The sequence below is a fragment of the Amphiprion ocellaris genome, chromosome 19 (genome assembly GCF_022539595.1).
Source record: "Amphiprion ocellaris isolate individual 3 ecotype Okinawa chromosome 19, ASM2253959v1, whole genome shotgun sequence".
NCBI classification, from domain to species: domain Eukaryota; kingdom Metazoa; phylum Chordata; class Actinopteri; family Pomacentridae; genus Amphiprion; species Amphiprion ocellaris.
This window is the reverse complement of record NC_072784.1, coordinates 28,055,901-28,083,630: the sequence shown is the minus strand read 5'-3', so window position 1 is coordinate 28,083,630 and position 27,730 is coordinate 28,055,901. Positions and strand designations below refer to the sequence as shown.

At 41.3% G+C, this 27,730-nt stretch overlaps 1 protein-coding gene across 6 annotated transcripts in view; it reads right to left on the bottom strand.

The window, feature by feature from the left end:
• Window positions 1-26,320, bottom strand: part of LOC111581529 (trinucleotide repeat containing adaptor 6A) — a 36,032-nt gene extending 9,712 nt beyond the window's left edge. For 2 of the 6 annotated variants that reach the window (XM_023289736.3, XM_035957032.2), the window contains exons 1-14: window positions 26,125-26,320; window positions 23,798-23,849; window positions 17,715-17,813; window positions 9,685-10,019; window positions 8,863-8,910; window positions 5,327-7,345; window positions 4,983-5,181; window positions 4,386-4,858; window positions 4,114-4,245; window positions 3,829-3,981; window positions 1,620-1,802; window positions 1,006-1,172; window positions 852-929; window positions 448-615 (exon numbers count right to left, since the gene is read on the bottom strand). In XM_023289736.3, coding sequence (XP_023145504.2) covers window positions 448-615; window positions 852-929; window positions 1,006-1,172; window positions 1,620-1,802; window positions 3,829-3,981; window positions 4,114-4,245; window positions 4,386-4,858; window positions 4,983-5,181; window positions 5,327-7,345; window positions 8,863-8,908 — 3,618 coding nt within the window. In that variant the 5' untranslated portion in view covers window positions 8,909-8,910; window positions 9,685-10,019; window positions 17,715-17,813; window positions 23,798-23,849; window positions 26,125-26,320. Of the gene's footprint in view, window positions 1-447; window positions 616-851; window positions 930-1,005; window positions 1,173-1,619; window positions 1,803-3,828; window positions 3,982-4,113; window positions 4,246-4,385; window positions 4,859-4,982; window positions 5,182-5,326; window positions 7,346-8,862; window positions 8,911-9,684; window positions 10,020-11,720; window positions 11,808-17,714; window positions 17,814-23,797; window positions 23,850-26,124 lie in introns of all 6 variants that reach the window. The other 4 variants (XM_055005026.1, XM_055005025.1, XM_023289740.3 and 1 more) reach the window with 4 other exon arrangements.
• Between the last annotated feature and the right edge of the window lie 1,410 nt (window positions 26,321-27,730).

Genomic DNA, 27,730 nt, shown 5'->3' with positions numbered 1-27,730 from the left:
GCAGCATTTAGTGCTGAAGGAAGAGCAGCGAAGCCAAACAAACCCTGGCAGTGTGTACAGAACTATGAAAGGGAATTAATTGTTACTGCATAATTACTCAACTCTCTTGCAAAGCTAGTGATTGTTATTGCAATTAAGTACATATTTCATGTATTTTTTCAGTTAAAATATGACAGCCCTACAATACAACATAGAAACAAAACACCAAGTATCAAATAAAACATCCCTTTTTTCTATTACCATATTGGATGCAGTGTGTAAAAACAACCACTGTGGGGCACCACAGGGCTAAGAGAGCACTGCCCAGCCAGGCATACAATGCATGTAACACACCAGATGCTTCCACTCCACACCTTCCTTATGATCAGTATAATGTCAGCGAGACTGACCAAACCTCTATTAGTATTTTCTTAAACCACTACACACCCCGTTTATGTTTCTACATACCTTGTCATAGTAAGGACTGCGATCCATGGCAGACTCCTTGTGGAGCTGGTGCCGAGACCCTGGGTTCTTCCCCATTACTCCATTGAAATCTCCCATACTGCCCATGTCCATGCGCTTGTCCTGCACCATCCCTGCTCCTGTCTTCATGGAGTCATCAGGAGAGTCTCTCTGCATGAGGAAATACAACAAAATTAAATTATAAGACAGACAAGCCCAATGTTGCATTTTTCAATCAAACGAGAACACATTTGAAAAACTAAATAGTGAAGGAAGTGCAGCAAGCACTGATGTCAAATCTGATGTTGCCACAGCTTTAAAATGGACAGAAAACTACCCACCACAACTAAAACAGAACAGCCATTTATGGTGGCTCAATTCTCAAGGGAATGAGAGATGGGTCTTACAGAAAAGTTCATGCTGTTGAACTGGTTGATGAAGGGTTTCATCCAGGGTTCGTCCTGTTTGTTGACTGGTTTGTTCATCTGAAACATAGAGTAAATACAGAAGCATTAACAGGGCTGGCGGATTAACCAATGTGCACAGATTAGGATTACAAACCTTATTGGAGCCTTTATGCTTGTAACTCCAGGTGTTTTGGTCATGGGATCTGTTGTCCTGTTGGCTGTTGCTCCACATGCCGATCTCCACTTCTTCTTCTTGATCCCAGCTATTGCTCATGGACACCTCCTCACCGCACCATGTCTCCATGGGCTTGGGACCAGGAGCTATCAAGGAAGGAGAGAAAAGTGTAGAAACTGAGTACGAACAACTGACTGCATATGGTACAGTATGCATTTCTAGCTTGTAGTGATCGCATCATGCAATTGCTACCCGGAAATTCCCCTCTTTCCTATCAGGATATGGTCAGTCCAGACTAGAGCTGCAATGATTAATTGTTTAGTTGTCAAGTATTAAGCTACTCATCAACTATTTTGCTAACTGGTTTGAAGAATTATTTAAGAAATCAAGTTTAAATCCTCTGATTCCAGCTTCTTAGATGTGAATATTTTCTGGTTTCTTCCCTCCTGTATGAAATGAAACTGAATCTAATCTAAGAAAGTTCTCACCAGACGAAACAATCATTAACTGCAGCTCTTGCACCCGGACTGCTCATCGTTTTAACATACCATACTCCCCAAAAGTTTTCTTTGAATGTTCATGCGTTCACCTACCAGACTTATGCTGGCCACCCCATCCAGGTTCGCGGCCATCCCTGCTGGGTTCATCCCAACTGGAGCTGCTGTCCATAGGCTTCCCCCAGGCAGATGTCCCGTTGTCTACTTTCACAGGCGGAGCAGCAGTGGGCTCCCCCCATGATGAAGAGTCTTTCTGTTGAGGGTATGGCTCACCCCAGCCTGGAGGAAAGGAGAAGGAAGTGGCCATCAATTTGCTATGTAGTCTTAAATTTATAGCATGAATTCAATAGTATTTATTAGCAATTACATATTTTTGGATGCAGCAATTGGCAGTCAAAATGTCCCGAACAGTAATATTTATACATATTCATGAAATTCAGCCACATTATTCAAGCTATCAGAGCAGTCATATTATGAGTGTTGAGTTGCAAGGTGGGTTGCATTACATGAAGGATGATTGAACCCACATCACATTTTCAAAATAATGGTACAAGTTCATATAGATTTTTTTGCTGGAATCTGAGAACAAAACTTCAGCTGGGAGCCACTCATGTCCCTGGGGAACCCTGCGTCAGCTCACTTATGTAAGTGCTGTTTACTTTAACTCTTGTGGGTGTGTAGATGTGTGTGCACTCTCAAATGAGAGAGTGTGTTTTCAAGATAGTGCATGTACGCGTTCAAATGGCTCTTGTTACAGCTGACCACCCAGACCTGCTACTTTCTCCCTCCACAGGAGGTGTTTGGGGAGATGCCAGGGATACCTCCCCGTAAAAATAGGACAGATCATGGGGTGGCCTCAGGCTCCGGTGTTCCTCATGTGACTGTGCATGCTCACAAACAAGTATGTGCACATAAAACCGCAAAGAAGCATCAGACACAGCGAAACAACGACTAACACAAAGAGCTAGATACATTAAAAACGCAAACTGGCATATTCCTGCAATCTCAATCACACAAACTGATGTTATGCATATCTGTGCACACACACAGTGTATTTAATTTGTTACGTACCAATGAACACATCAACAGTACTGACCTAGTTCTTTAATATGCTTTACTTTCTCCCACCTCTGAGTTAACTCTGTTGCTGTCTTGATAGATTTTTTTGGCACTACAGCATTTACAAAAATAAAAAATAACAATAATAAATAAAAATGAATCAAAACATATTTTCTCTAAATAGTAGCTTGCTAGTTTGCCTCATCATTTCAGACTATTCACTTAATGCTCCAGTTAACTCGCTACACCAGAAACCCTGAATAACCCTAACAGCCCCTCCCACTTTTCTCCTTCTCAGGCCCCTTCCACAGAATAGCTGCCTTGCTTGTTTTAGTTTTCCCATCTTACACTGGAACCATTCCTATTACTAAGTCACAAGACCTCCTCCTCTGCCACTCATCGTCTCTCTTCCTCTCTATTTCTGAAACCCAACAAAAGCCTGTGTTTCTACAGCAAGCAGAATTGGCGGGTGAGCAAGAAAGGGAGGAGAAAAAAGGCGAATGAGCGAAGAGAAAAATCGATGCTCTTAGCATTCCAAAGGGATGACTCAACTGGCTTTACAAAAAGCCCTCAACATAGACAACACTGTAGGGAGATGGGAGGGAATGTACGTGTTTGGTTTCTCTCCATGCTTCTGTGCAAATTGTGTATGCCTTTGTATATATTTGCGAGTGTGTGTGAATCCACACTTGCTGTGTTGGTACTGTTGTAACTCCTTTCAAGACCTTAGTTCATCCATCTCAAAGAGAGGGTGTGAGAGAGACACCTTTTTATGCATTCCTAGGGCTTACTGACTGCACCACAAGACTTGCACTAGCCCACTTGTACCATTTTAAATACTGGCTCATATAATAGCATGTTAAGTACAACAATATTAAAATAAAAATTAACAAACAAAACAAATATTAACCTGTAAGTTAAAGCAAGCCTGAGTCACGGAATGCCAGAACAGTGTCACAACAAAACATATGAGAATCTGCACATTTCGATGAAAAGTATCAATGCAGGATAAAAACCACCAGAATATGTCAAGATCTGTTGTAACCTGGCTGACCACATCTGTGTTGAGCTTAACTATAAAGGGACCAGTGTCAATCTGCAGTGTAAAAATGATCATGTTTTTTTTTTTTTTGCATTTTTTTGCCTGTATATTTCTATTTTCCTTGTTCAAGTAAGGTGAAAGATGCAAGTGTGTATGTGCCTCAATTATGTGTACATACATGCCTGCATAGATATTTAAACCTACCAGAACTGCAGCTTTTATCCTGGTTAATATGCTGCATTGGCTGCATCGAGCTATGTGCTGGGTGGGACTGATGTTGAGAGGATGGGCCCATAGTCTCCTGGTCCGGTTGGCCACTCCTGTTCCACATATTGACAGATCCTCCGCTGTATTTGCCTGGGAACAGAGTTTATGTAACTTTTGAGTCATTAAATTACTTGTGTCTGTTGAGAATGGTAAGAATCGAATTTTACATAATTGTATTCAGGCCTTGTGCAGCTCTTTGTCTGTACTGGAGTGACCGTTTACCTGGGTCTCCCCAAGCCGCAGTTCCATCATCGATCTCCATCCTACGACGGATGGACTCAGGAGAAGGTTCTTCCCATCCAGTTGCAACTTCCTCCTTCTGACCTACTGTGGGCATGGGACCTCCTAGCCAGCCTGAAATAAGAATAAAAGTGAGTCTTCAATTTAATGTCCTCCCACTGAAAAGTGTATCTACACCTAGCAAAACACGACTACAACGCAAAACAATAAAGCAAGACATTGATTCTGATAGGATAAGTAATCCCAGTAAGTACCTGTGGGCTTGTTAGGGCCTTGATTGCCTCTGGACATGTTGGACTCAGGACCTTTTCCCCACTCGTTGGAGGGCTTAGGATTTGGCTCACCCCAATTCTGGCCTCCGTGGTTGTTCTTCATTGGCTCGCCCCAACCCTGACTGTTACTATGAGGATTGGGTTTTTGGACTGAGTCTCCCCAGTTGGAGCCCGGGTTTGGAGTGTTCTGGTCTGGAGTATTTGATCCTCCACTCCCCACCCAGGTGTTACTGCTGCTGGTGTTGGTTCGGCTTGGCTCACTCCAACATCCAGAGCCAGACCGGTCGCTGTCGCTGTCCCAGCCCACAGAGCCTGCCCCTTTTTGGGGCTCTCCCCAGTGGTTGCTGGCCCCTTGTCTTGCACCATCTCCACTGCCACCCCAGGTTTCATTTCCATTGCCACTATTGGAACCCCAGCTCTGCTGTGGTTTTGGTGCATTAGTCCAGGTACTGGATCTAAACAAAAACAATGTGGGTGATTTGTAAAGTACAAGATAGACAGTTGATGGGAAGTTCAAAAAGATTATTAGCTTCGAAAATCAACACCAGCTAGAGCTAAAAACATAAAGACGTTAGTTACCTGTCTTCTTTGTTAATATTGTTGCTCCAGGTGTTACTGTTGTTGTTACTACCCTTGTAGCTGGATCCATCATCCCAGCCACTCTGCCCACCTCCTCCGTTTGGTGGGGCTTTGCTGTCCCACCTAGAGGTTGGTCTCTGCTCTCCCCAGGCAGAACCTCCTGTATCTGGACCTGAGCTGCCTGGCCCACCCCCCCAGCCTGCAAGCACATGATTGAGGGAGGTCAATTACTTGCTTTCCTGCTCGCTCTGCAATAATGACTTTGGTTCTAATTTAAAATTTAAAATTTTTATATCTAAAATACATTCAGACAAAAGACATCTTTATGCACATTATATTCCTACCTCCAGAGGTCTGGGAGGGAGCTGCCGGTGTTGCTGTGCCCCAGCCGGAGCCTCCACTACTATGCTTTCTTTCGTCTCCTCTGGGAGCCTGGTGCTGATTGCTAGCAGGAGAACTGACATCCCAGGCAGTGTTCTGCCGTATGGGCGTCTGTCCCCATCCAGTGTTGGACAGAACCCTCGGGTCCACATCGGCCCGGGTCAGAGCTGATAGTATTGTTGCAGAATGGGTACCTTTTCTGCGATTTCCCCCTTTTGACTGGTCTCTGTCTGAGCTGGATCGGCCTCCGGAGCTCTCCCCGCTTCCCTCACTTCCTCCAGAGCGGCCCCAGCTTCCAGTGACATTCCCTAAGCCATGGCTTCCACCTCCTCCCCCTGCTCCTCCCATGCCCATGGCGTCATCCTCCAGGCTCTTCCAGCCATTGTTGGTAGAGCTTCCTTTATGGCTTCCAGCATCTGAGAGGTTGTTAACAGGAGTTGTTGATCCCCATTCTCCATTTGACATCTTGTTGTTAGATGTGGAAGAGGATGATGAGGATGAAGAAGAAGAGGATGCACTGCTCCCCCAGGGGTGAGGTATCCCTGCTGGAGGGCCCATTGTAGTTTGGTTCCCATTTCCTGGTGTTTGGGCTGCAGAGCCTGGGATTTGATTTGAGCCAACACCCCAGGACAAGTTGCTCTGAGGCTGGTTTGGGTTACTGTTGGGCCCCTGGTCCCAGCGTGGGGCCCCAGTGTTATTGTGGTTATTATTACTCTTGTAAGCAGCAGTAGAGGAGATTTGGGGGTTCACAGTGTCTGCATTTGGGGGGCCCTTGTCTACAGGGTAGGTAGCTGCGCCCCAAGGCGTACCGAAGGCCCCAGTAACCCCCAGCTCTCCTTGGGGGTGCTGGGGGGCTGATGAGGGGTTTCCATTGGCCAGCGGACCCCCATTCCCTCCTCCAATGGAACCCCAGGAACAATCCCCACTGAGTTGGGATGAGGCGGTAGAGTTTGGTGGACTAGAGGTCATTGTGGCGTTAGTAGTAGTAGTAGTAGTATTCATCATGATAGTGTTATTTGGTCCATTGAATTCAGTGTTAAGGTTGGGAGGCTGCAGGCCTCCATTTCCACTGTTGCTGCTTCCTAACACCTTGCCGCCTGATGTACCATTATTCAACTCAGTGTCTTCCATCATACTGCTGTTGTCTGGAGCTGCCATGCCACCCCAGCCCAGCAAAGGGCTTTGTTGGGGAGCCATACCCAGTTTGGAAGTCATCCCCTGAGCCTGTGGAGGCCGTTGGCCCTGGGACACTGGGCTTGGGGATGGATTCTGTGGCCAGGCACCATGGTTGGCATTTGGGTTTAAAGTGTTTGGGTTCAACCCTCCATTGATGCAGGGGGTGCTTCCACCAGTGGTGATCATGTTGCTGCCTGACTGGGTGCCCCATACACCACTGTTGCTGACAAGCTTGTTGTGGTTAGTCATATTATTGCTGCCAATACTGTTGGACCCAGCCACAGAGTAGTGTGAGGGCCCGGTGATGTTATTATTTCCATTATTTGCACTGCTGATGGTTCCCACACCGCCACCAATTACCTGACGACTGTTGCCATTGCTGTCCCCATTCACAGAAACGCCGACCATCATTGTAGGGGTCACCAAAGAGGAGGAGGGGGAAGAAGCTGTAGAAGACACAGAGGAAGAAGCATTTGCTGACATCATCATCACTGTTGTCGCAGCAACAGCGGCAAGGTTTTTCTCCGAGCCAATTGAGGAGTTAGAATCTGCGTCCATGCATTCTGATGCCAACTCAGGGTCAGATCCTGACCCGCAGCCAGAAGAGGAAGAAGAGGAGGAGCAAGAAAATGAAGAGGAAGAGGGAGGCCAGACGGACGAGCTGGTTGAAGAAGAGTTACTGGGTTTGTCAGTGCTTCCGTCCACTAGGACTTTGCCCCAGTTGCTGTTGCTGTCACTGCTGCAGGGAGAGCCAGAGGACCAGGGGGAAGGCTCATACTGCGAGTCCAAGCCAGGATGCTCCAGACCTGGACAGAGAAGGTGGACATGGCAGAGCATACTGTTACAGACTGAAGATTAAATAATTCCCCTCTTTTCAAAAACTGTGTGAATTTACACACGCATTTAAGAAATGTGCCAATTTCTTAGAATGATAAATGTCAGGCATACTATACTCAATAGAAAAACATATAGTTTTAACTCCTTCATTCACTTGCTTTTATATTTTTCTATTCACTCCCAGCTTCAGCTGGCCAACTGTTCTGGATGTGATCACTGCCAGGCCTCAGCCAGGACACAGCTGCCACCATTTTGTCACCACAGCAGGACCCAAAAGCATGCCAAAGCTATAAACTAGGATTCAGTGAGGCGGAGGATGACCATCAGCAGGAGAGGAGAGATGAAGGGCATAGGGGAGATGGCAAATGAGTGTGAAAAGAGGGTGGGGGTTTGGGGGGTGGGGGGTGAAGGAGGTGAGGGAAGGAGATAGGAGGGAAATGAGGTAGCAGCAACTGAAACAATTCAGACCTGGTTTAACTGCTCACTCATCTCTCTATAATAAGACTCCAAAGAGCACATCTGAGTTCACTTTCATGACAATTACGCACGCACAGTCACAATGTTTAGTGTCTGTATCTCCACTACTAAAACAACCCTCTGTCATAATACTGCCTTATATATAATCACTTCCCAGCATCCCAGCAGTCACTCAGACAGCATTCTTGTCATGGGAAACCCCCATCATTTGCTGTAGAAAGCTAATGTTAGTGCATTAAGATAAGTTTCATCCTACTGGTTATTACTCAAAGTAAAAGTAGCCATTATTATGCAAGGATTTTTTGAATGTGGTGACCAAGTTACCCAACATTACCAAATGTTGTCTCAGTTTATTTTATCAAAAAGAACAATACATTGTTCTTTGGCAGGAAGTTGGTGATTAGAGACACTGCAGTGACTAACCAGATACGAATGGACGGTGTCTGAGCTATGCAATTTAGTAATAAACTGTTGGTTTGTGGGCAAAAATCTGAAAGATAAATCCACAGTTTGGTGGAGGGATGCACAGATTTTCTTCTTGCTGATGCACTCTGTCTTATGAAGATACACTGTGCAGAGTGACCATGGCATTGGCTCTCATGTAGATCAGCAGTATTTTAGTATTTTGAATACAAGCTTTTCCTTTCCTCACCATCTGCTGCGTAGACCAAAGTTTTAACCTAATAACTGAATGAGTCTCTTAAACCAGCTGGCTGCCCATTTCTGGTCCTTCTAACTCGAAGTGTCTCTCACATAAAATGGTTGCCAGCTCTTGCTGTTTATCGTGTTTGCTTGCCAAGTCTTCCCTGGCACCTTTTGAAAACCACTTTCTCACACATTCATCCCTGTCTCTGTCTCACTGATATGCCATGAATAAAATGCATCATCAGTCAAGGTGAGGTCTGACTGGGTCTACCTTGACTTACAATTTCTCAGCAGAGAGCAAAAGGTTCTGAGAGGAAGAATGAAACACGCAAGAACAAGGAAGAAGAAGGCCATGTGTAGTCACCTGTTTGATTAGGGGAGTGGCTGACGGAATCCCGAATGGGAGCCATGCCTGGAAACAGAGAGAGGAACGACTGTCAAACAGACTTAGAGGGAGTTAGAGACAGAAAACAGAGTGGGGAGATGTTAGAAATAGCAGGGACAAATAGGTCATTCACTTAGAATCAAGCAAACAGACTAGAAAACAATAGTGCTAAAGTCAGAGGAGTTCAAAGTAAGAAAGGCTTGCACATACAAAAGTATTAGTGGTCAGTCGCTGTTGGTTTCTGAATCTAAGTTAGCAGTTACAGTGAGCTATTCAGATAATAGCATAAAAAAACACTGAAGTACTATTAAAATTTAAAGTGTAATACTTCAGGGTCTTAGCAAATCAACAGTAAGTTGCATGTACTACTCACTATGCGGGATGTTTTCCTTTCATCCAAAAAGCAACACACAGTTTCTGATAATAGAGATAATGTATTGTTTTTTTGTTGAATATTCCTGATTTTTACAATTATTGTTCTAGATGATTCAGAGCAGCCAGCACTATGAATCAGCTGCAGCCTTATGCAAAATGAAAATGTATTTTTTTTCTCTCCCAACATAATTTCTATCTCTGCTATTTGGGATGCAATTACAAGAAACTAAACAGAAGCCATGAGTGAGAGCACACCCACATCTTAACATTTTTTGGCATTTAAATGTAATTGTACAATTGTTTTATTGCGGTATTCAAGAACACACCATTGGCAGGCTGTGAGTTCGTGTAGGCGCATGTCCTTGCAAGCAAGTGGGAATACCGGTCCAATTGAATATAGTACGCTGCTCGTTCTTTTCAGTTTACCTTTGAGTGCCACTGGTGGCTGCAGGTCCTGGCTGGGCAGGAGGGCGTCCCCGGGTTGAGTGGAGAACAGGTGACCTCTGGTTCCCAGGTCGACACAGGGGAGGTCAACGGTCAAAGCTCAGAGAGCACAGCCTCAAGGGTCTGAGGTGAAGAGGCAGGGCTTGTCAGAGCGGGCAGCAGGCTGATCAGCCCTCCTTGGCATCGCTGAGGACTGTATGTGTGTGTTTGTGTCTGCAAGTGTGTGTTTGTGTGGATGCGAAAGTTACGTGCAGGGAGGGGGAAGGGGGGACGTGGTTTAGATTAAGGACGCTGTCTTGACTTGGTATGCTCTGGCACTGCGGAAAGATAAAAAACAAAAGAGGGAAGTGTGTTATTACTACCTGTTGTATAACTATTATCAATAAATGCAAAGATAATCATCAGTTTACAAATCACTTGCAACACTAACCAAAAATCCACATCAATCGTTTGCAAAACATTCCTCGAGATTTTATAGCACCTGTCACTCACTTGTATGTTTCCTAGCACACATACTCCGTCACATCACTCCACAGCTCCTCATTTGAACATGAGACATGCAAATGAAGCAACAGTGCCATTTTCTTTAGTTTACTTCTCCTGGGGGCACTTAAAAAAGAAATAATTTAATGATTCATAAACCCTCTACAATGCTTGACGAGTATGTTGACTGTGATGAGACCTTGTTGTGGTTTAATTATATACAGAAGTAGTTACTTTTACTGTGGGAGTGTCTGCCTTGATTACTGACTGCAAATTAACCTCCAGCAACCAAAGCAAAAATAATCAGGGTTAGTTGTAAAAACCCCTACTACGGAATAACAATGACCACAAGGTAGTTTGCAACAGAATTTGTTTTTCTAGACAACATATAGTTTCTTTCACTGCCGAAAACGAGAAAATTACTGTTATTTTTTTCTGACTTGCCTGATGTCGTTTAAACCAACCACCATCAACAATCCCAACAGATCACTGTTCTTATGGTCTCTACATTGCCACTCCTTTGCTGTCAAAGACTTGATTATAGTTACATGCACAGTTCAGTTGTTCAGACAAAGCATAACTATGGAGGCTACACGTTAGGCTACTGTTTCGGCAGCGTTGCCTGTGGCGGCACCTCAACTGTGGCATTGCAGTTATTCACAGAAATGAACGAGGCTCTGCTTTTTCGATTCAATGCCACTGCTGTCTAGTCATGGCCTTGTCCTTTTCTGCTGTTCTCTTTCTCCAAAATGAGTGGGACATGTAGGTGAGTCAGCTAAGTTAGTCAGAAATGTACCATGAAGAAAGAGAGACTGATCACCCCACACACCTTAACTTCTAGAGGGGGTGGGGGTGAATGTGTAGGGGTAAGACTAGATTAGGGTTATACAACAGGCTCAAAGTTGGCAGCACAGCACTAGGACACCAAGGCGAGGAAAACCTCTTATCCTTGAGCAAAGCAAGAGCAGTAGTAAGGCGACAAAGACAACACAAGAGAGTGAAAAAAGGGAGCTGAAAACAATAAAAGCAGCAAGAGGCCACAAATCAAAAGAGGAGAGGGACACACAGATCCTTCAGTGAAAATGGACCAGTGTATTTGACAGAAGGAAGTAAAGTATGTGTGTGCGTCTCCTGACCTTTTCTTAGTGCAGGTTAGTGAGTGTTAGCTCACTCTGCCTGCTGCAGCAGTACACAGGCCTATTTATAAATCTCCAGTTCAAATAACAACCACTCTGTTCACAAGCCAACATGATAAGAGAACAAACAAACCCATGTGTGGACAACGGGCAAGTGTGCACACGCAATGAAGCATGCATGTGTTTGGAGATCATGTTGCAAATTTTAGCAATTTTAATGTTTATTGGAAAATCTTGTACTTTTTGCAGTGAGCATGACCTTATTGCAAAATAACACATTTCAATGCTACAGCCATTCATGTCATGAAAAGGTTTCCTTTAGACACACAAACCCAAAAACCAGTGCTATGAAACCACACAACACAGACCAGACACACTTAACACACAGCCAAACCTCACCTTTATTAACTCACAACTCACTAGCTAAAACTGGGCAGACTGCCAGCATCTAGACATACTGCCTGCCAGAAGCTGCTTAACCACCTTCTGGAAACAAGCAAAAAACAGACAAAACAGTGATATTATCATTATTAAAGCTCACAGAAAAGTGACCCAAAGTATTCAAGATAAAGCACTAACCAAAAGACAGACTGACAGACAAGAAAAACAAGAAACAGTCAAAAAAACTAAGTGTCGGATACGGAATAGACCCGCTCCCTCAAGCAGCCATAACACTAAAAGGGCAGACCCTTCCAGCAAACTCAGCTGTTTACTTCCATGGATCTTGACTCAACCTTCCGACATGGAAAGACCTCTTGTCAACCTGAAAGCATCTGATTCAAAGCAGCTGTGAAGGGGAAAACCATGTATCCTTAAAAGGCAGCATTAATCTAATTAATGAAGAAAAATGTTTAACATCTTTTGGCGTAAGCTACTAAAGATTTTGCGCAAACATTTAGGGATAATCATTTCTGTACTCAATGTTAAGTAACAATAAAGTAAAAGAATGGCAGAATCTAATTAAAATAATCACAAGCTGCAATACTAGTGTCTGCATAAAAGTATTCGTAAAACGATTTTCAGATTTTACTGAAACGCCTCTTTAATGTGGTCATTTATTTAGCTAAAATGCCATTTAAAAAAAAGAAAACGTTCCACCCTAAAGCGCACAAGCATGTTCACTGCTGCTGCTCAGTACATAGAGTACAGTTTGTTCCTCTTTCACCATGCGTCCATCTGAGAACAGCTTTCATGAGGGTCCCTGGAGTTGGCAGCAACTTGACTGCTATCATCTTACAGAGAGAGGTGGGGGGGAGGGGTGTATAGGGACAAGACACAAGTAGAGAAAGAAAGACGGACAAAAGAAAAAGAACATGCATATAATACCAAAAGTAGGGAAGATAAAAGAAGGAAAAGAGAGGGAAGTGGAAAGGGAAAAAAGGAGCAACAAAGAGGTAGAGGCCTGTCACTGAGGCTGATGAGAGAGGAATGCAGCTGCAGCTTCTAACATGTATAAAAACTTCCTCAAGTCAGCAGCACATGAATCCAGCACAATGTGTACTCCGCTTAGCAAGCAGAACAATAGTGAAATTTAGGAGTGACAAAGAGGCAAAGTAGGAAACATGCATGTGATTTGGATAGTGAAAAATAATCAAAAGATTTAACCAATTAGGCGGTCTGGCCTTCTATTCTACACTTCTCCTTATATAAACTAACCTGGACAGCGGCAGTAAAACAGAGGTGGATCAAAACCAAAGTACATCTGAACAGACATACAAACTTGATTTTCTTTTGTCACAACTACAGGTAAATCTTAATAGATTTGAGTATCCAAGGAACTGTATGACTTTCCGCACTGCTTAAGTAACCAATGGGCTGGTAAAAAAACTAAAAAGGCAGTTACATAAAATCAAAACAAGTAAAACAGACATTTAACTGGTTATAAATCTGCAGGAGGCTTCCAAGAGTCTATCATTCTCATCCTCAAAACGGCCTGCACTTCCTTCCTGACATGTGCTACACATACTTACCTATAAGGTGTAGTGTCTTAGATGACTGGTTTACGTTTAATTTGATTTGTCTAAAGCATTCCGGGTGCAGTGACTGTCAAGTGAACATTGTTTGTAGTTAAAGGCACTCTTCATGTGTCCCGCTGTTGCTATGCAACTGCAAATCTATTCGAAGCATGGTACTTTGTTGCCAAAAGCTGACATATTTTTAACATCATTTGCATCTCAGTAAAACACAACAGACCCCAAAGAAATTAAAGTTTAGGTTAAGAAACAGTCTCATTAAGACTGAGTGTACAGGAGACAAAAAAGAAAAAAAAAAAACAGGCACAGAGGATACACAATATGACATGGATTTGTGCATGAAGCTAGTACATCGATAATGTAAACTTTATTTGCACGGAAGCATTAGCACACTTTACTTCATTACAGATAAATGAACATTTGCAAGGTTGGGTGACTGAAAAAATACAAAGTACTGTGACAGAATTTTGGTTAGTTAAGGAGTATATTGTAAAAGATTTGTCACGTGTTGACATGTTTGTTAGTGTTCTTCCTCTTCTGCTGTAGCTTCGACAAATGCACATTTCTCAGATTCATGGACAGGTGTAACTTTAGTGTTTCTGATAACAGTATTGATCTGTTTGTTGTGGCCAATGAGATAGCCAATATTAATATTACAAAAAATGTGAAAAATAAAAATATATTTAGTTTTAGATTGAACATCTTATTTCTTGACATAAACATGTAACACTATGAACTGATTTCTCTAATATGTAGACTAATTATGTTATTGTGTAATAGTTAAGTCAAATCAGCTATGTGTATGAAATTTTGTTGAATTCTTGATGTTAAAGCTCAGACTGAGCAGTTCCTCTTCCTGAATCACAGAGGGAGACCCAAGACAAGCTTATATTAAGCTTATATTTCGTATTTGCAGTCTGACATTTTGCACTCAAATGGTGTGATCAACAGGGTGTTGCACTCTTTTTAAGGCTAAGGACCAGTAAACTAATTAATAATTACTCAAAATCCTCAAGCTACACTGTTTAGAAAGGTGCACGTCTTGTACAAGCTCTTCAGACTGTTAGCAGAGCGAAGGCAGATCTGGTCGGTCTGAAGTCTACCACAATTCAACAAAGTTTATGATACATATCTCATTAGGCTCAGCTGCAGCCTAATTAGCGTTTGTTGGTAGCTTTTTCATAAGAATTCACTATTAGCATAACAAGCTCTGTATGTGGGTGTGAAACATGCCAGCTGTGGGAGTAGAGGGAGCAGCGTGTTGACTGTGGGCAGGAGCAGTTGAAGATGTTGCATTCTTGCAAATTTGTTAGGCTTGTTAACGAAAGTTAGAAAATCTGTTCATGCCGTCTCTCATGTCTATTTTGTTGTGGGCGTACCGAGCATTGTCACTGACGACTCAAGAAGGATGTAACCAAAAGTTGGTTTCACTCAGCTCTGTCTATGACGGGCCCCACCCTCCTTCAGGCAACGACAGTAAGACAAAGGGAGTTAGTTAAAAGACAGAAATCCCATCTCAGAGCCAGTTTTAGAGTGGTGGTTCTGGTACACAGCACGCACTGCCTTGTGAGATAGATTATCTGTCAGCTGAAATTCCATTATCAGAACAATAACAATTTAACACTGACACTGTATTACTACAGATTTGCAAAATAATGTATCTGATAACTCAGATAAGTAACATCTTTTTCAGGGCAAACTATCCCAAATGTATGTTGTTGAGCTAAACTAACTTGTGTTAGGGAAGACCCTGTTGTCATGGTATCATTCCTAAACACTCCCAATTCTTTTGGGCTTGTCCGAGCAAGATGACATCAGCGCCTGGAGCACATGCCAGTGTGTCTGTCTCTCTCTCTAAACTATGCATTTACTCCTTATTAATCAATAGCAAGGCCTTGGGGAACCCAGGGAGAGAAAGTAAGCAATGTGCATCTTTCCTGCTTCAACTTCTCCAGTTTTGTGAGATAAACATAAAGGACTGAAGAGCATGAGGAAGTGTCGAGCAAAGGTGCAATTTACAGGAAAGGATTACAGGTGTCACTGGGCCGTATGTCTGTATCCCTCTCAAAGCAACATGCAAAACATGAGACTGCATGTGCAGTGGGAGTATGTGCAGAAGCAGATAAGCACACTCGTCACAGTGTCCACGTCAACTTTGGGAGGGGTTCAAAGAGGCACCCACACCAAAGTCGAACCAGGGGCAATATGTGCAAAAGCACAGGCTTCAGGTTTTGTTTATGACTAATTCACTGTTTGTCCTTTATTCAGTCATCCATTTGATTTTACAGTGACCTTTCCACCCACACCCTGGCTTTATCTGCACTACAAATAGTTTAAAATTTGTCAATATGAGCGTTTGTTTTTCCTTTTCAAGTTGATGTTTTGAGCTCAGCAGTGAGTGGATTTTCTTCAGTCTTCTGGGAACCGAGCATGCTTTGCTTTTTAATACTGCGCCAATTGCTATCAGATACTGCCAGATTCCTGTATCTACACTGAACTGCAGCACAGAGGGTGGTGAAACTATTTTAAGCTTACTTCTATCTATTATCTGGTCGAACAGCAACTTTGACAGATAACGAGCCAGCGTAACCAGTGTTAAAAATGACTTACTAGCTGGAGATTCCTACAGCCAGGTTTCTAAAGATTATCATTAATATTGTCATTTTAAGCCTCTAGGCAATAGTGGCAGTGGTGAGAGACAGAAGATGGGGAAAAAGAAAATGGACATGACATGTAGGCCAGTCAGTAATCGAAACAGAAACTAACTTCTTAGGGAATTTGTAAAGTGATGCACTCAAACACGGAGAACAGCTCGTGGACATTTGTTTCCTACATCGTTACATTGTTTTTTGACCACTGTCTCAGTTTGCTGGGCTGCAACTTCACTACTGATAAATCCGCCAGCTTGAATAGTTAATTGTTGATAAATGTTTGAGCCACAAATTGTCAAAAAACTGTGATAAAGGCCATCAAATGACCTGACAGCTCAGGATGATTGCTTGTTTTGTCTGACTATATAAAATTCTGTGAACTTTAATGTCAAACAGAAAAAAAAGAGTGACAATCTTCAGATTTTCAGACCTCCAAGAATTCTTGGCATTAGTGAATAAATATGTAAATTTAATAACAATTGGTGCAGGCTAGTTTTCTTTCATTTTACGGAGCAACTTCTAAAAACAATTGCACTGTAATATAAACTGACCTGGGGAGTGGGAACAAATTATCCTACAGACTCCATTCATAGTGAGACATTGATAAGAACAGCCACTGAAGAATTACAGTGCTTAGTCTCTTGTTATTGTATAACCATTATTTGGGAAGAAGAGCTTCCATGACAACAAATGGCTGTGCCAGTTCACAATGTTGCACTACAGGACTTTGAACTCTGAATTGCGTGTCCGACTGCATTCTATCTGACAATATAGGAAGTGTGAGAGATGGAACTACAGGCACAGGACTGCAGTGGAGATGAGTGAAAACAAATGCGAGAGACAGAGAGCAATTGAAACACAAAGAAAGACACACTCAAGGTCAGAGATAGACGCTATCAGACTTCCTGCCTACAGTAGCCATGACAGTAGTTTCACTTGTAACAGTAGTAGGAGGCTTGTACTGACGGGACTCAGTGGAAACTAAAGGCAATTCAAATGGAAAACACTACTACGTCACATGGCAAAGTACACCAGCGCTGTCGACAGGGTAAAGCACACTGCACTATGGAGACAGAAAAACGGTAATAGAACCCAGACCGTGCAGGCAAGAGAACAAGAGTGGGGAAAAAAAGGACACATTTAGAATTTTTATTTGTTAGTGCTATTTAGTGTGCTTTTCTCTTTCAAGTTGATATTTTCAGCCCAGCAGTGAGCGAGTTAAATCTTGTATCTTGCTACTTTTTACAAAGCTAATTCCTCTCATATACTGCCAGTTTCATATCTCTAAACAAAAACTGCAGCACCAAGGGTTATGAGACTATTTTAAGCTTACAGTGATCCTTCATACTACCCGGAGTACCATTCTGTTGATATGCAATATTAATCATATCCTTGCTTACTATGTATAATTGCATTTGGTGCTTAGCGAAATGGGCCTGTTGCACATGGAGACCTGGACCGTTTTTAATGGCACATCGCTCATAGATAAATAGCTCTGTGCCAACAGAAGTTCTAAGAAGAGGCAGAAGCAGATAAATCACACAGACAATGAGTACTCACAGAGAACTACTACCTTTGCAATGGCAAATCAATACAAACGGTTAGTCCAAGCCCTGAGCGATGGCATCGCCTTCCGTGGAATCACTGAAAGTTCCCTTGTTCAAATTAGTAAATGCCATTAAGTAAACAGTAAATGAAATCACCAAAATGTGCTGCCAAAGTTTTTTATTTCACACCCAGAACACAAACAGCTCCCTGACACCTCTCACCTTTTGTCCAGTCCCGTATCTTCTTATCCTCCTTCCTTGTCACACTCTCCGTCTCTCTCTCTCTTCCATCCACTGTTCTTCCCTCTGTGGGTGTGTTCCCTGTTGACAACAAGAGAAGATACTGTTACTTTCATTGCAACTGCTATCATTTTATTTTGTTTCACAATTTTTTTTGTGAAGAATCCACCCGATTATTTCAACTCTAGAGCCGAGTCAAACTTGTGCGAGAAAATGATGAACATGGATGCACTGAGCTGGTAGCAATCCTACTCTTACTGTATTCATAAGAGTTTTTTGTGCCAACATTCAAACAGACCTATGTACACTATCGCTACAACCAGATAGACAGCCTTTTCTCAAGCAAACATTGACTTAACTCTGCACATGTACCGTGATTTTGTGGTGTTCTCATTTTGGTCATGAATTGAGGGCAAGCACTTTAGGTTTGAGTTGAGCATAGAAAAACTTAACTGAAGGTCCCATAAACACCAAACTGTCATCCATATCAACCAACTATTTAATCACAGAGACAATGCCGCTTGCAAAAATGCAATTAATTCTTTCGGTCTTTTACATTATCTGTCGGCACATAAAATTATAGTTGGTTTTAATACAAGGAAACAATTCTATTGAGTAACGTCTAAAGCAAAAACAGGCCTGAACAAAAATACCACTTTGCCAGGTTCTTAAATGTTGGGATTTGCTTTGCTCAGTTTTTTTATCACTTCAAATTAGATTTCTCCTCAAACTAGGAACACTGGAATGCTTATATACATCAAAAACAAAACTTTGCTACTACTCTTGGTGAGGGTCACTTTTACATGTTCCAATTAGTGTCCTACTGGTTTGTAATCAGACAGTGGATTCTCCCTCAGTAAGTGTTAAGTTTAGCTGCGCTGGTCCTGGTGGGTGTGCCATTTAGCCTGCAGGAGAAAGCTGCAGGCTGCAGTTTAATCCGATAATGGGATTACTGCACAACCCTTGCCTTAGCTTTACTGAGACAGACGAACAGAGATGCTGAAACAATTCAGACAGACATTGCAGCTGCACCATTAAATACGTAATAATTTGTCACCATTTTAATTTGTTAATTGCACAGTGTTTTTAAAAAAAATGCACAATTTTCCTATGCTCTTAATTACTGTGAAGCACACAAAGGCTTGTACTTCAGAATGCATCAACTCATTATCAGATAAATTTTCCAGGTAATTTATAACCCTAAAAAAATCTAAGTGGCGGATTTGCAGTAATGTTTATTAATGTATGCCCTTTCTGCACAAATAAAAGCCAGCTCTTTGAGCATGTCTTGACCTGAAAGAAAGGATCTCATATGACTTATCGAATATGTGCCAGGCGCACATGTGGAACTGCTAAGTAATGTACACGATCAGAGTTGATGCCATGAAAAAAAAAGTTGTGCTCATCTTTATTACACGCTCACAGTTTGTGTTTTAATGTTGTGTGTGGAATTACAGCTGTAGACTTTGACAATAAAAGCGATGACCAGAGAAAATCTGAAGAAAAAAAATCCCCACCAAAAGTCACCAAAGTCAGAACTTTTCATGCCTTAAATTAGATTGGCTTTTGGTCAACATGTTTAAATGACAGAAGAAATCAGCTGGTGGCCTTAATCTCTCACAGCCAAACTACAAGAGCACTCAGTCACATCCTTCTTTTATTTTTTGCTGCCACCTTCACACCCCACCCCCTCCTCTCTGTTCCCACACTTCCCCCCTCTCCTTCCTCCACTCTTTTCCAACCATCAAGTGCTTCAGCAGATGGTTCTGGGTTCAACAACAACAACAGCAGAGCATGGTGGGGGCCCTCCTGGAGTGCTCGCATAGACACCATGGACAGCATCTGTTTATGAATGGGTCCACAATTGCCCATCCCCCCCGACACCTACAGCTGACGGAGGGAGGGGGCACTGGGAGTCACCAACCCAGAAGAAAGGATAAAGAAGAAACAAGGCAGGAGGGAAAGTAAAGGAGAAGAGGACAACTACGTTCTACTGCAAATTAGTTTTGTTTTATCCCATTGTATGGCCAGGCAGTGCCAAAAATGAACAAAACAAATCAATCTGAGATTATACCCTGTATTAAACAGCTGACCCTTATTAATTAATCCAATTTGCCAACGTAAAATGTTAGTATATTAAGATAATAAAATAAAGTGTTCCAAGTGGTAACTACTTATTGCTTGTTTACAAACTAGAAGCAGAAAATGTTTGATATTTTGATTAGATTTCAACCTTTATTTCATTCTAAGCAGTTGCTGATTAACTTTCTAACCAATTAGTTAGCACTAACATTGGCACAAAATAGGGCACTGGGTAGTGCTGTGTAATATCTACCACAGAGAAACACCTTCATATTAAATTTATTTCACTTCCTCCCTGTGCTAACACACTGACCATGTGCTTTCTGTTTTTGTTTTGTAATGAGTCTGTTAATGTACAACTGTAATAAATCAGGTCAGTGATATGATCATTGTGCTTGAAGGTGAATGACTTAGTATTTTAGTACTCATCTTAATTAGGTTTGGCATGTACAAAACCACAGAAATCAGAACTAATCAGATTATAAAACAACAAAAAAAAAGTGGTGCATTTTGACTCGAGGACCTACATACGAAAGGATTAAATCAAATGCAGATTTTTTTAGTTAGAAAAGCAGGCTAAAGTCGCTCTTGTATCATTCACAAATATGTCTACTTTTTATTTTGTGCCCTTGTTTCACAAACAACACAAGGCAGAACAGAGCTGACGTTTTCATTGTAGCATACAACTCACACAACTGCTGAAGAAGGACTGCTTTCCAAAAATATCTTTTCTCTAAATATGGTCTTTGTTGTCTTTAAAGTGGATAAAACAATCTGGACAGTTGATTCCATTATTGAGCACATACTTTTTGGTTTTTTTCCATCCTGAGACAGGGAGGACTAAGCAGGATAAAGAGCAGCAGATGGAGGAAAGATGAGAAAAACAGCCGAGAAGCGTCACATGTGATATGACCCTCTGTTGTTATATATTCTATCTTCCTGCAGATAGGTGTACAAGATCAGTAAAATATATATTTTTTAAAAGCTTCGTCAGCATATGCCCACTACATGTTGTTTTCCATCTCAATAATTTTGTCCTATATTAACTTAACAATTTGCTATATTCAGTAAAATTCAAAGACACTTTAAGTCTGGTGAGATTCAAAGTAAGAAAACTGACTCACATGCAGCTGAAACACACAAAATAATCAAACCATATCTGGGTTTTTAAGGCAGTAGAGATCAGAGATCTGAGGCTTTAAACTAAGACTCTGTAGGAGTAGTCCTGCTGAGGAGCAAGCAAGTACTGTTAAATTTATAGGAGACAGTATTGATTGCATCTTTAGCTTTGTGGAAGTAGCTATTTTCACAGAATCACGGCAGACATACACCCAAACATAAACTGACGGCATCTATGCACACACAGATTTTTTTCTTTCCCTGTAGAACAAAAGCCAGAAGGTAGTCGCGTGGCTAATTAACATGTATAACAGCCCATCATTTGCATCCATTTGCATTAGTATGTTCTCACAGAGGCGCAACACTGGAGGCTCCGTTCAGAAAAGTCATCACTCAATTAGTGAATGACAATGAGTTTCTCTGAATCACAAACAGCCCAACAGTGAAGCCTTTCTGAGGGGAACATTGTAAGATGTGACAGTTCCAGTCTAGCTGAATTAAATCTATTTCATGCAGTCAAAACGAGGCCAGTTCATTTCAGGTCATGGTAACTTGAGGAAAGCAATGTGATATTTCTGGATGAGAAAAGCAATTAAAATGTGCTGCTGCCAGAAGAGGGTGGAGCAGTTTGTTTTTAATCTTACCTAGCTAAACTTGAAGGCAAAGGAATTGTTTGCATTGTTTTAAATGATACATCTATGTTTAGCAATTACACATGGACAATTAAAGTGGTTTTCTTTTTGTTTTTTTTATGCATTTTTACAATAGTCTGACATGTGGCATGAAGCAAGTTGTGACTGCATCAACAGTAGGAAAAAAAGCACCATTACATGAATATTTTAGGATTGCAAAGGTTGCAATTTAAACTTTTTGTATCAATTTAAATGAACGTGAGGTTGTTTTGTTTGTAAAGTCCTGATCTGTTTCAACCAGCTCACAATGTCAGCCACACCACAATGATTCAAACTTCAAATGTCAAAGACACCACTGTCGATCCCACAGCTAAACAACTTGTTTATGTAAAACGGGCTTTGTGTAGCGCACATCCTGCCTGAGCCTGCACAGGCCAAACACGTCGAACGCTCCATTTTTCTGCTTTGCTTGTTCCAGTCTCATGACCATCTGCAGGTGTGGCTTTATTGCTCAGAAGGGCAATGGTCAACTACCTGACCCACAACCAGTGTAGCACCAGTATAGCAATGTTGCAACATCTTAGGCATTTACAGCGCTGCAGTATTAAATTCCAAAAACGACAATCTCAACTTGGCCATTCCAGCATGCAGTCAAATATATGTTCCTGCTTTAATACTTGAAAAACCCTTTTTAAAAATGCTTGTTGCTTTTTAAGTGAAGAAAAAAACTGTTATTTGGACAATAGGCCCACACAACCAAAAGAAAAAGTGAAGCGAGACAGCATATTGTTCTACAAAGGAAATAACACTACACCCAACTAATTACACTTTTTTTAAGTCACTGTGTTAAGATTACAAACGCAGCAGGCCCACAAGCTATAAACTGTACTTGTGCACATTTCTAAAATGAGTGGTACGTCTGTGTCTAGCAACTGACTCACAGTTGGGTTTTACTCATGCATAACTAAAAGGGCTTCAGAGTACGCGTGCTTTAAGGATGTAATTCCCACTGGAGCCTCCAAAAGAAATTGAATTTATAATATTGTTGTTTGCCTTTTATTGAAATACCTATCAAATGCTATCTATAAACTTTGGGACATGGCTTCTTTGATAAAACTGGGAGTTGAAACTAAAACAATCTCATGCAACACTGCTGGTACATAAAAAAATGGCACAATTTGTAAATATACTCATTACAGAACTTTGACTTCTGTAAAAAAAAATCTTCAAATTATTTTACCTCTAAGGGCATTAATAGTGTTTCCTCTTACATTACTTCGGCAGCAGTCACTCCCACATACACACAGCTGGAAACTATGCCCCAGTGCTAGGAAAATGTGAAACACCATCAACTAGTTTTAGCAACCAACCCCAAACAAACCAGCATAGGAGGATATCTTAGAGAGCTATGAACGTCATGAATCGCAACAATTACACTGAAGAGAGTGGATAACAGACGAGAGTACTGAATCAGCATTAAAGATGAGCAAACATGTTTCACACCTTGTGTTTCAATCTGAAGAAGGTCTCTGCAGTTATGGCACCAATAAAGCAAAAAAAAAAAATTAACACAAAAACAAGGGATTTAGACTTTAAAAACAGAAAATAGATTAAACAGGCTGTTTAGAGTGAGTTGATGAACTAGTGGTAGTCCATAGTGCTATTGTGTGCTTGCATGTAGAGCATCTGTATGAACACAATGAGCTGCACAAACACCTCTCCACACACAAAACATTGGGACTCTGGCTTCTCATTTAGTGATTTTAAAACAGCAAAGCTTACTCAGCACAATGTGGCCTAGACCAACCCAGACCTTCCAATTCAATTCAAACGGAACTGCATGTGCTTGCATAAGCAGGAGCTGCCCATCCCGTGTCCCCCTGACCCACACACATACACACCCCCATTTAGTAGCCCACAACACAGAGGCAGGTCCTGCTATCATCTAAAGAGAAGTGACCAGAAAGATGATACAAACCGGTACTCTTACTTCAGTGTAATTTAGTCTATTAGGCACTGAGCTATAACTAATGCAGCCGGATATATTCCTGCCATAAATCTGTCCTTTATGAAATTTAAAATGTGCAGGTTTTGCTGTGTTGTTTGTTAATAGTATAACCTTCATGAAGGTAGGATTAATAGCAGACCTGTTGTACATACTTTCATTATATTTAGATAGATGTACTTAATACACAGCTGAGTATATGTGTTTGTTTATTGCAGCTCACTGACCTGTTAAGATGCTTCAGTTTCTTTGGTGGCAACAGCTTCCAATTCCTAATCTCTGAAAAAGAAAGGAGGGATTAGAATCTCAAAGACATCTGAAATCACATTGCCAGGAACATAAACAGGAACATTTACTCTGAATAGTGGCATGCTACAATTTAGTGGTTTACAAACCATGTCAGAGGATGGAAATAAAGTCTCAAAATGGATTAAAACGTGTATTACATGATTTAAAAATAAAAAAAATAAGTTTTACAAATGCGTACATCAATTTGAGCATAACTTTGCACACTCATAAGTGCGTGTTCCAGTCCACACTCAAATACCATATCAAACAATTTTCAAATGCACCAAACTATCAGACCTTGCTCAAGATATCCGTTGTTGCCAGAAATATTGATCTTGTAACTATATTCACATTGCAAAGTGTATATGTTGCACTTACAATGGGACAATTAGCTTACAAATTCAGAGGATGTGACACTGGGATGTCCAGACATGGCGTTCTTTTGCCTGCCACTATCCTCTTTTCACCTTGGCTGGCTAAATCATATATTTAAATTTATAGGCTACTGTATAGAGACTACAATAGACAAATGTTGTTTTATAATCGAAGGGTGGTAGGATCTTCAGTCCATTTCAAAACGGCTTTTTCCCCACTTTGAAATTATGCACATTTTCCAAAAGTGTGTGGCGGCATGCTCAATGAAGACTCTCCAAATTCCACATGCAAATGTAACCTGATCTGCATATATCAAATGATCCATGCACATATATTTAACCATCTGTCAATAAATGCAAAAGAACAGCACAAATATTTTAATATATGAAAGAATGGAAAGCTTTTCATGAGATTTGGGAAGTTAAAAATCTGTTCTTTAGTTATTTTTATTTACGTGTAGATCAAATTGTTAGCTGTGTGTGTTAATTGAAACATTAGTAAACCCCCAAATTGTTTTTTTTCTCCATTTTGTAATACACATTAATGATCACTTAGACACCAATTTCAACCCATATGCTGAATCAGTAATGGTAAACAACTCAATTGAAATGTTTGCTGGTGGTAAATAGGTTCAAAGACATCTCACCCAGGACAACACAGGCAGACTCAGACTCTTTACTAATTGATGTATGTGAAGTATTCCAACTAGTCAATGTGGAAATGCAGGTTGAACTGCATAACTGGACAATGCATGATCAATGTCCCCTAAAGCTCATAAAGCTCAGGCATTACAAGGTGAATGGAAAATATATATGTGTGTGTGTATGTGTGTGTTAAAAAGACAGATAAAGACAGAGTGAGAGTGTGTAGGTCAAAGTTACAGCTTGGGTCCTGATCGGCCATTATCTCAGCTGTTGCCTGACTTAGAGCTTAACCAACATGGCTTCTGTCGAGCCTGGTGTTTTTCCAGTGCAGCCAAAAAACAATGGTCTTAACATGGCATCAAATTACAGTCGATGCAAATAGATTACAACATAGTTTCATCGTCTTTGCAGTACCATCGGTTCGGTGCAAAAAGCAAAGCTGAATACGACTGCAAAACCAGAAGAGCGAAAGTCTAATGTTGAGCTAACCAGCTGCTGTTTTCTGCCAACAGAGGGGGTTAAACGCTCTGACCGAAATACAACTCTGCAGCTTTCACCATTTTCACCACTGAAATCATGTTCACATTCCACTACATCTCCAAATTTTGGATGTTTACTGATATTTAGACAGCCGTGTCCTTAATGCAAGTTATTAAAAGCCTAAACAATCAGTGGCTGCTACCGCCGAGCGACCTGCGTCGTCAAATTAGCATGCCCGCTAATGCTAGCTAAAAGCTAACGCTACGAAGCGGCTTACCCGGTTTCCTTTGAAATTACGGTGAAGCTATTCCTAAAAGGGGATTTTTACATTAAATGCAATGCAAAACACTCAATCGATCAAATTAAGGGAAGCAATAATGTTTTAAGAAACACGGAATACCCTCTTTTGGCAGAAACGTACGCACAGCTGGCTAGGTGGGATTGACCAGTGCTCCAACTAGTTAGTACAAGGTTAAGCCGACTACAAATGCAAATGTTTATCTCCAAGAGGCTTAAAATGTCAATTTATTTGCAGACAAACACAAGGTCCGTCAGTATATGCGTATGTAAACTGCAGTGTAATCGAGCCGAAGAGCTGAACAGGAGGATAGCTAGCTACTTAGCTCAGTCGGGGCTAACTAACCAACAGCGGCTGCTCAACTTATCTCCACCAGCCCCCCGTCTCCCTGCTCCAGTACTTTACATACACTGGCTCGACCAAAAGAAACGGTCCTCCGATCGAAAAAACAACAGAAAAACAAACTCACCTCATTGAAGTATAAAGTGCAACAGAGTGGAAAGGAAAGCCGACTGTAAGGCTAAAGAAATTCAACGCGTTTGCAGCATCTACGAGGGGAGGCATTCATCCTGCGTGATCGCCATTTTCTTCACTCGCTGCTGGCTAACCTTCTTTCGCTTGTGCTCTGCTTTCCCCTCCTCTCTCTCTGCATTCACTTCAGCCTGTACGTGTGTGAGACTGTGTGTGTGTTTCTACAGGGGGGAGACGGAGCAGGAAACGCATTTACCACTTCCTCTGACTGCAAAGACCAAACACAGGCAAAAACTAAATGGTATTGAAAGAAAATGAGAGTAAAAGTATGCAAAGTGAAGCATGTCACCCCTGGTTAGGATCAGTGTACCTTAGAGATAAATGATCTATGGCAAATTAAAGTATGATACCACATGCAGCAGAGGTAAGCATATCAAATGGAAGATTTACTACTTTTTTATTTAAAGTGTAAGTATTCGTGATTTTAGAAAACAGACACGTGAGGCATGAAGCTCCCCAACACAGCCACCAGCAACATTAGTTAACTACATTTTGTTTCCAAACATGAAGGTATAACTGTTGTTTCAAAGTGTGTTCGATCTGCAGAGTCCTTCTCAGTCTTTAAGAAAAGACTTTGCACTTGACAGACTGCAAAAAAAAGAAAATCCTATTGCTTCCACACTCCCTGTAGGCACCACAGTCCTATTATAAAACTTGTTTTATGACTCTTATCCAGTTTGTTTTCTCCTGACTATATCCTTGCTTGTGTTGTATCTGCTCTCAGATGTACGTCGCTTTGGATAAAAGCATTTGCAAAATGAATTTGTACAATTGTCAAAGTCTGTAAATACCAGCACTAAAATTCCAGGGGAGACTGCTGAAACCGCCTCTTTTGCCTAAAAGCATGTACTGTATATATAGTTACACTGCCACAATTAGTTGATGCTCAAAATCAACATTATTAGGTTACTGGAATATTTTATTTCTTTAAGTCAACTACATTTTATTTCCAAATGTGAAGGTATTAACTGCCGTTTCAAAGTTTCTAAACACCAGGAACAATATTCCAGGGGAGACTGCTGAAACCTGTTTATTTATCGATTTTTTGGCCTAAAAGTATATAAATATGTTGTGTATCAGGTTAAAAGCTCATGTTTTATTTCTAAACATAAAGGTATCAATGCTGTTTGAGAGCAGCCAAATACCAGGAACAAAATTCCAAGGGAAACTGCTGAAACCACTTCTTTTGACTAAAGGCATGTATGTAGTTATACTGCCATGATTAGTCGATGTTCAAAATGTGCCAACATCAACATTGTTAGGTTACTGGAATATTTTATTTCTTTAAGTTAACTGCATTATGTTACTCTGCCAAGGAATGGCAGAGTTATGTGATGACTGGTGTACGTTTGTCTGTTTGTCTGTCTGTTAGCAACATTACTCAAAAACAGACGAACGGATTTGGATAAAATTTTCTGGGAAGGTTTGAAATGACACAAGAACCAAGTGATTAGATTTTGGCAGTGATGCGGCTTCTAGTCTGGATTTGTTAAAAAGTTCTGTATCATTGCAAGATAGTGGCACAGCGTCACTGTAACTATGAC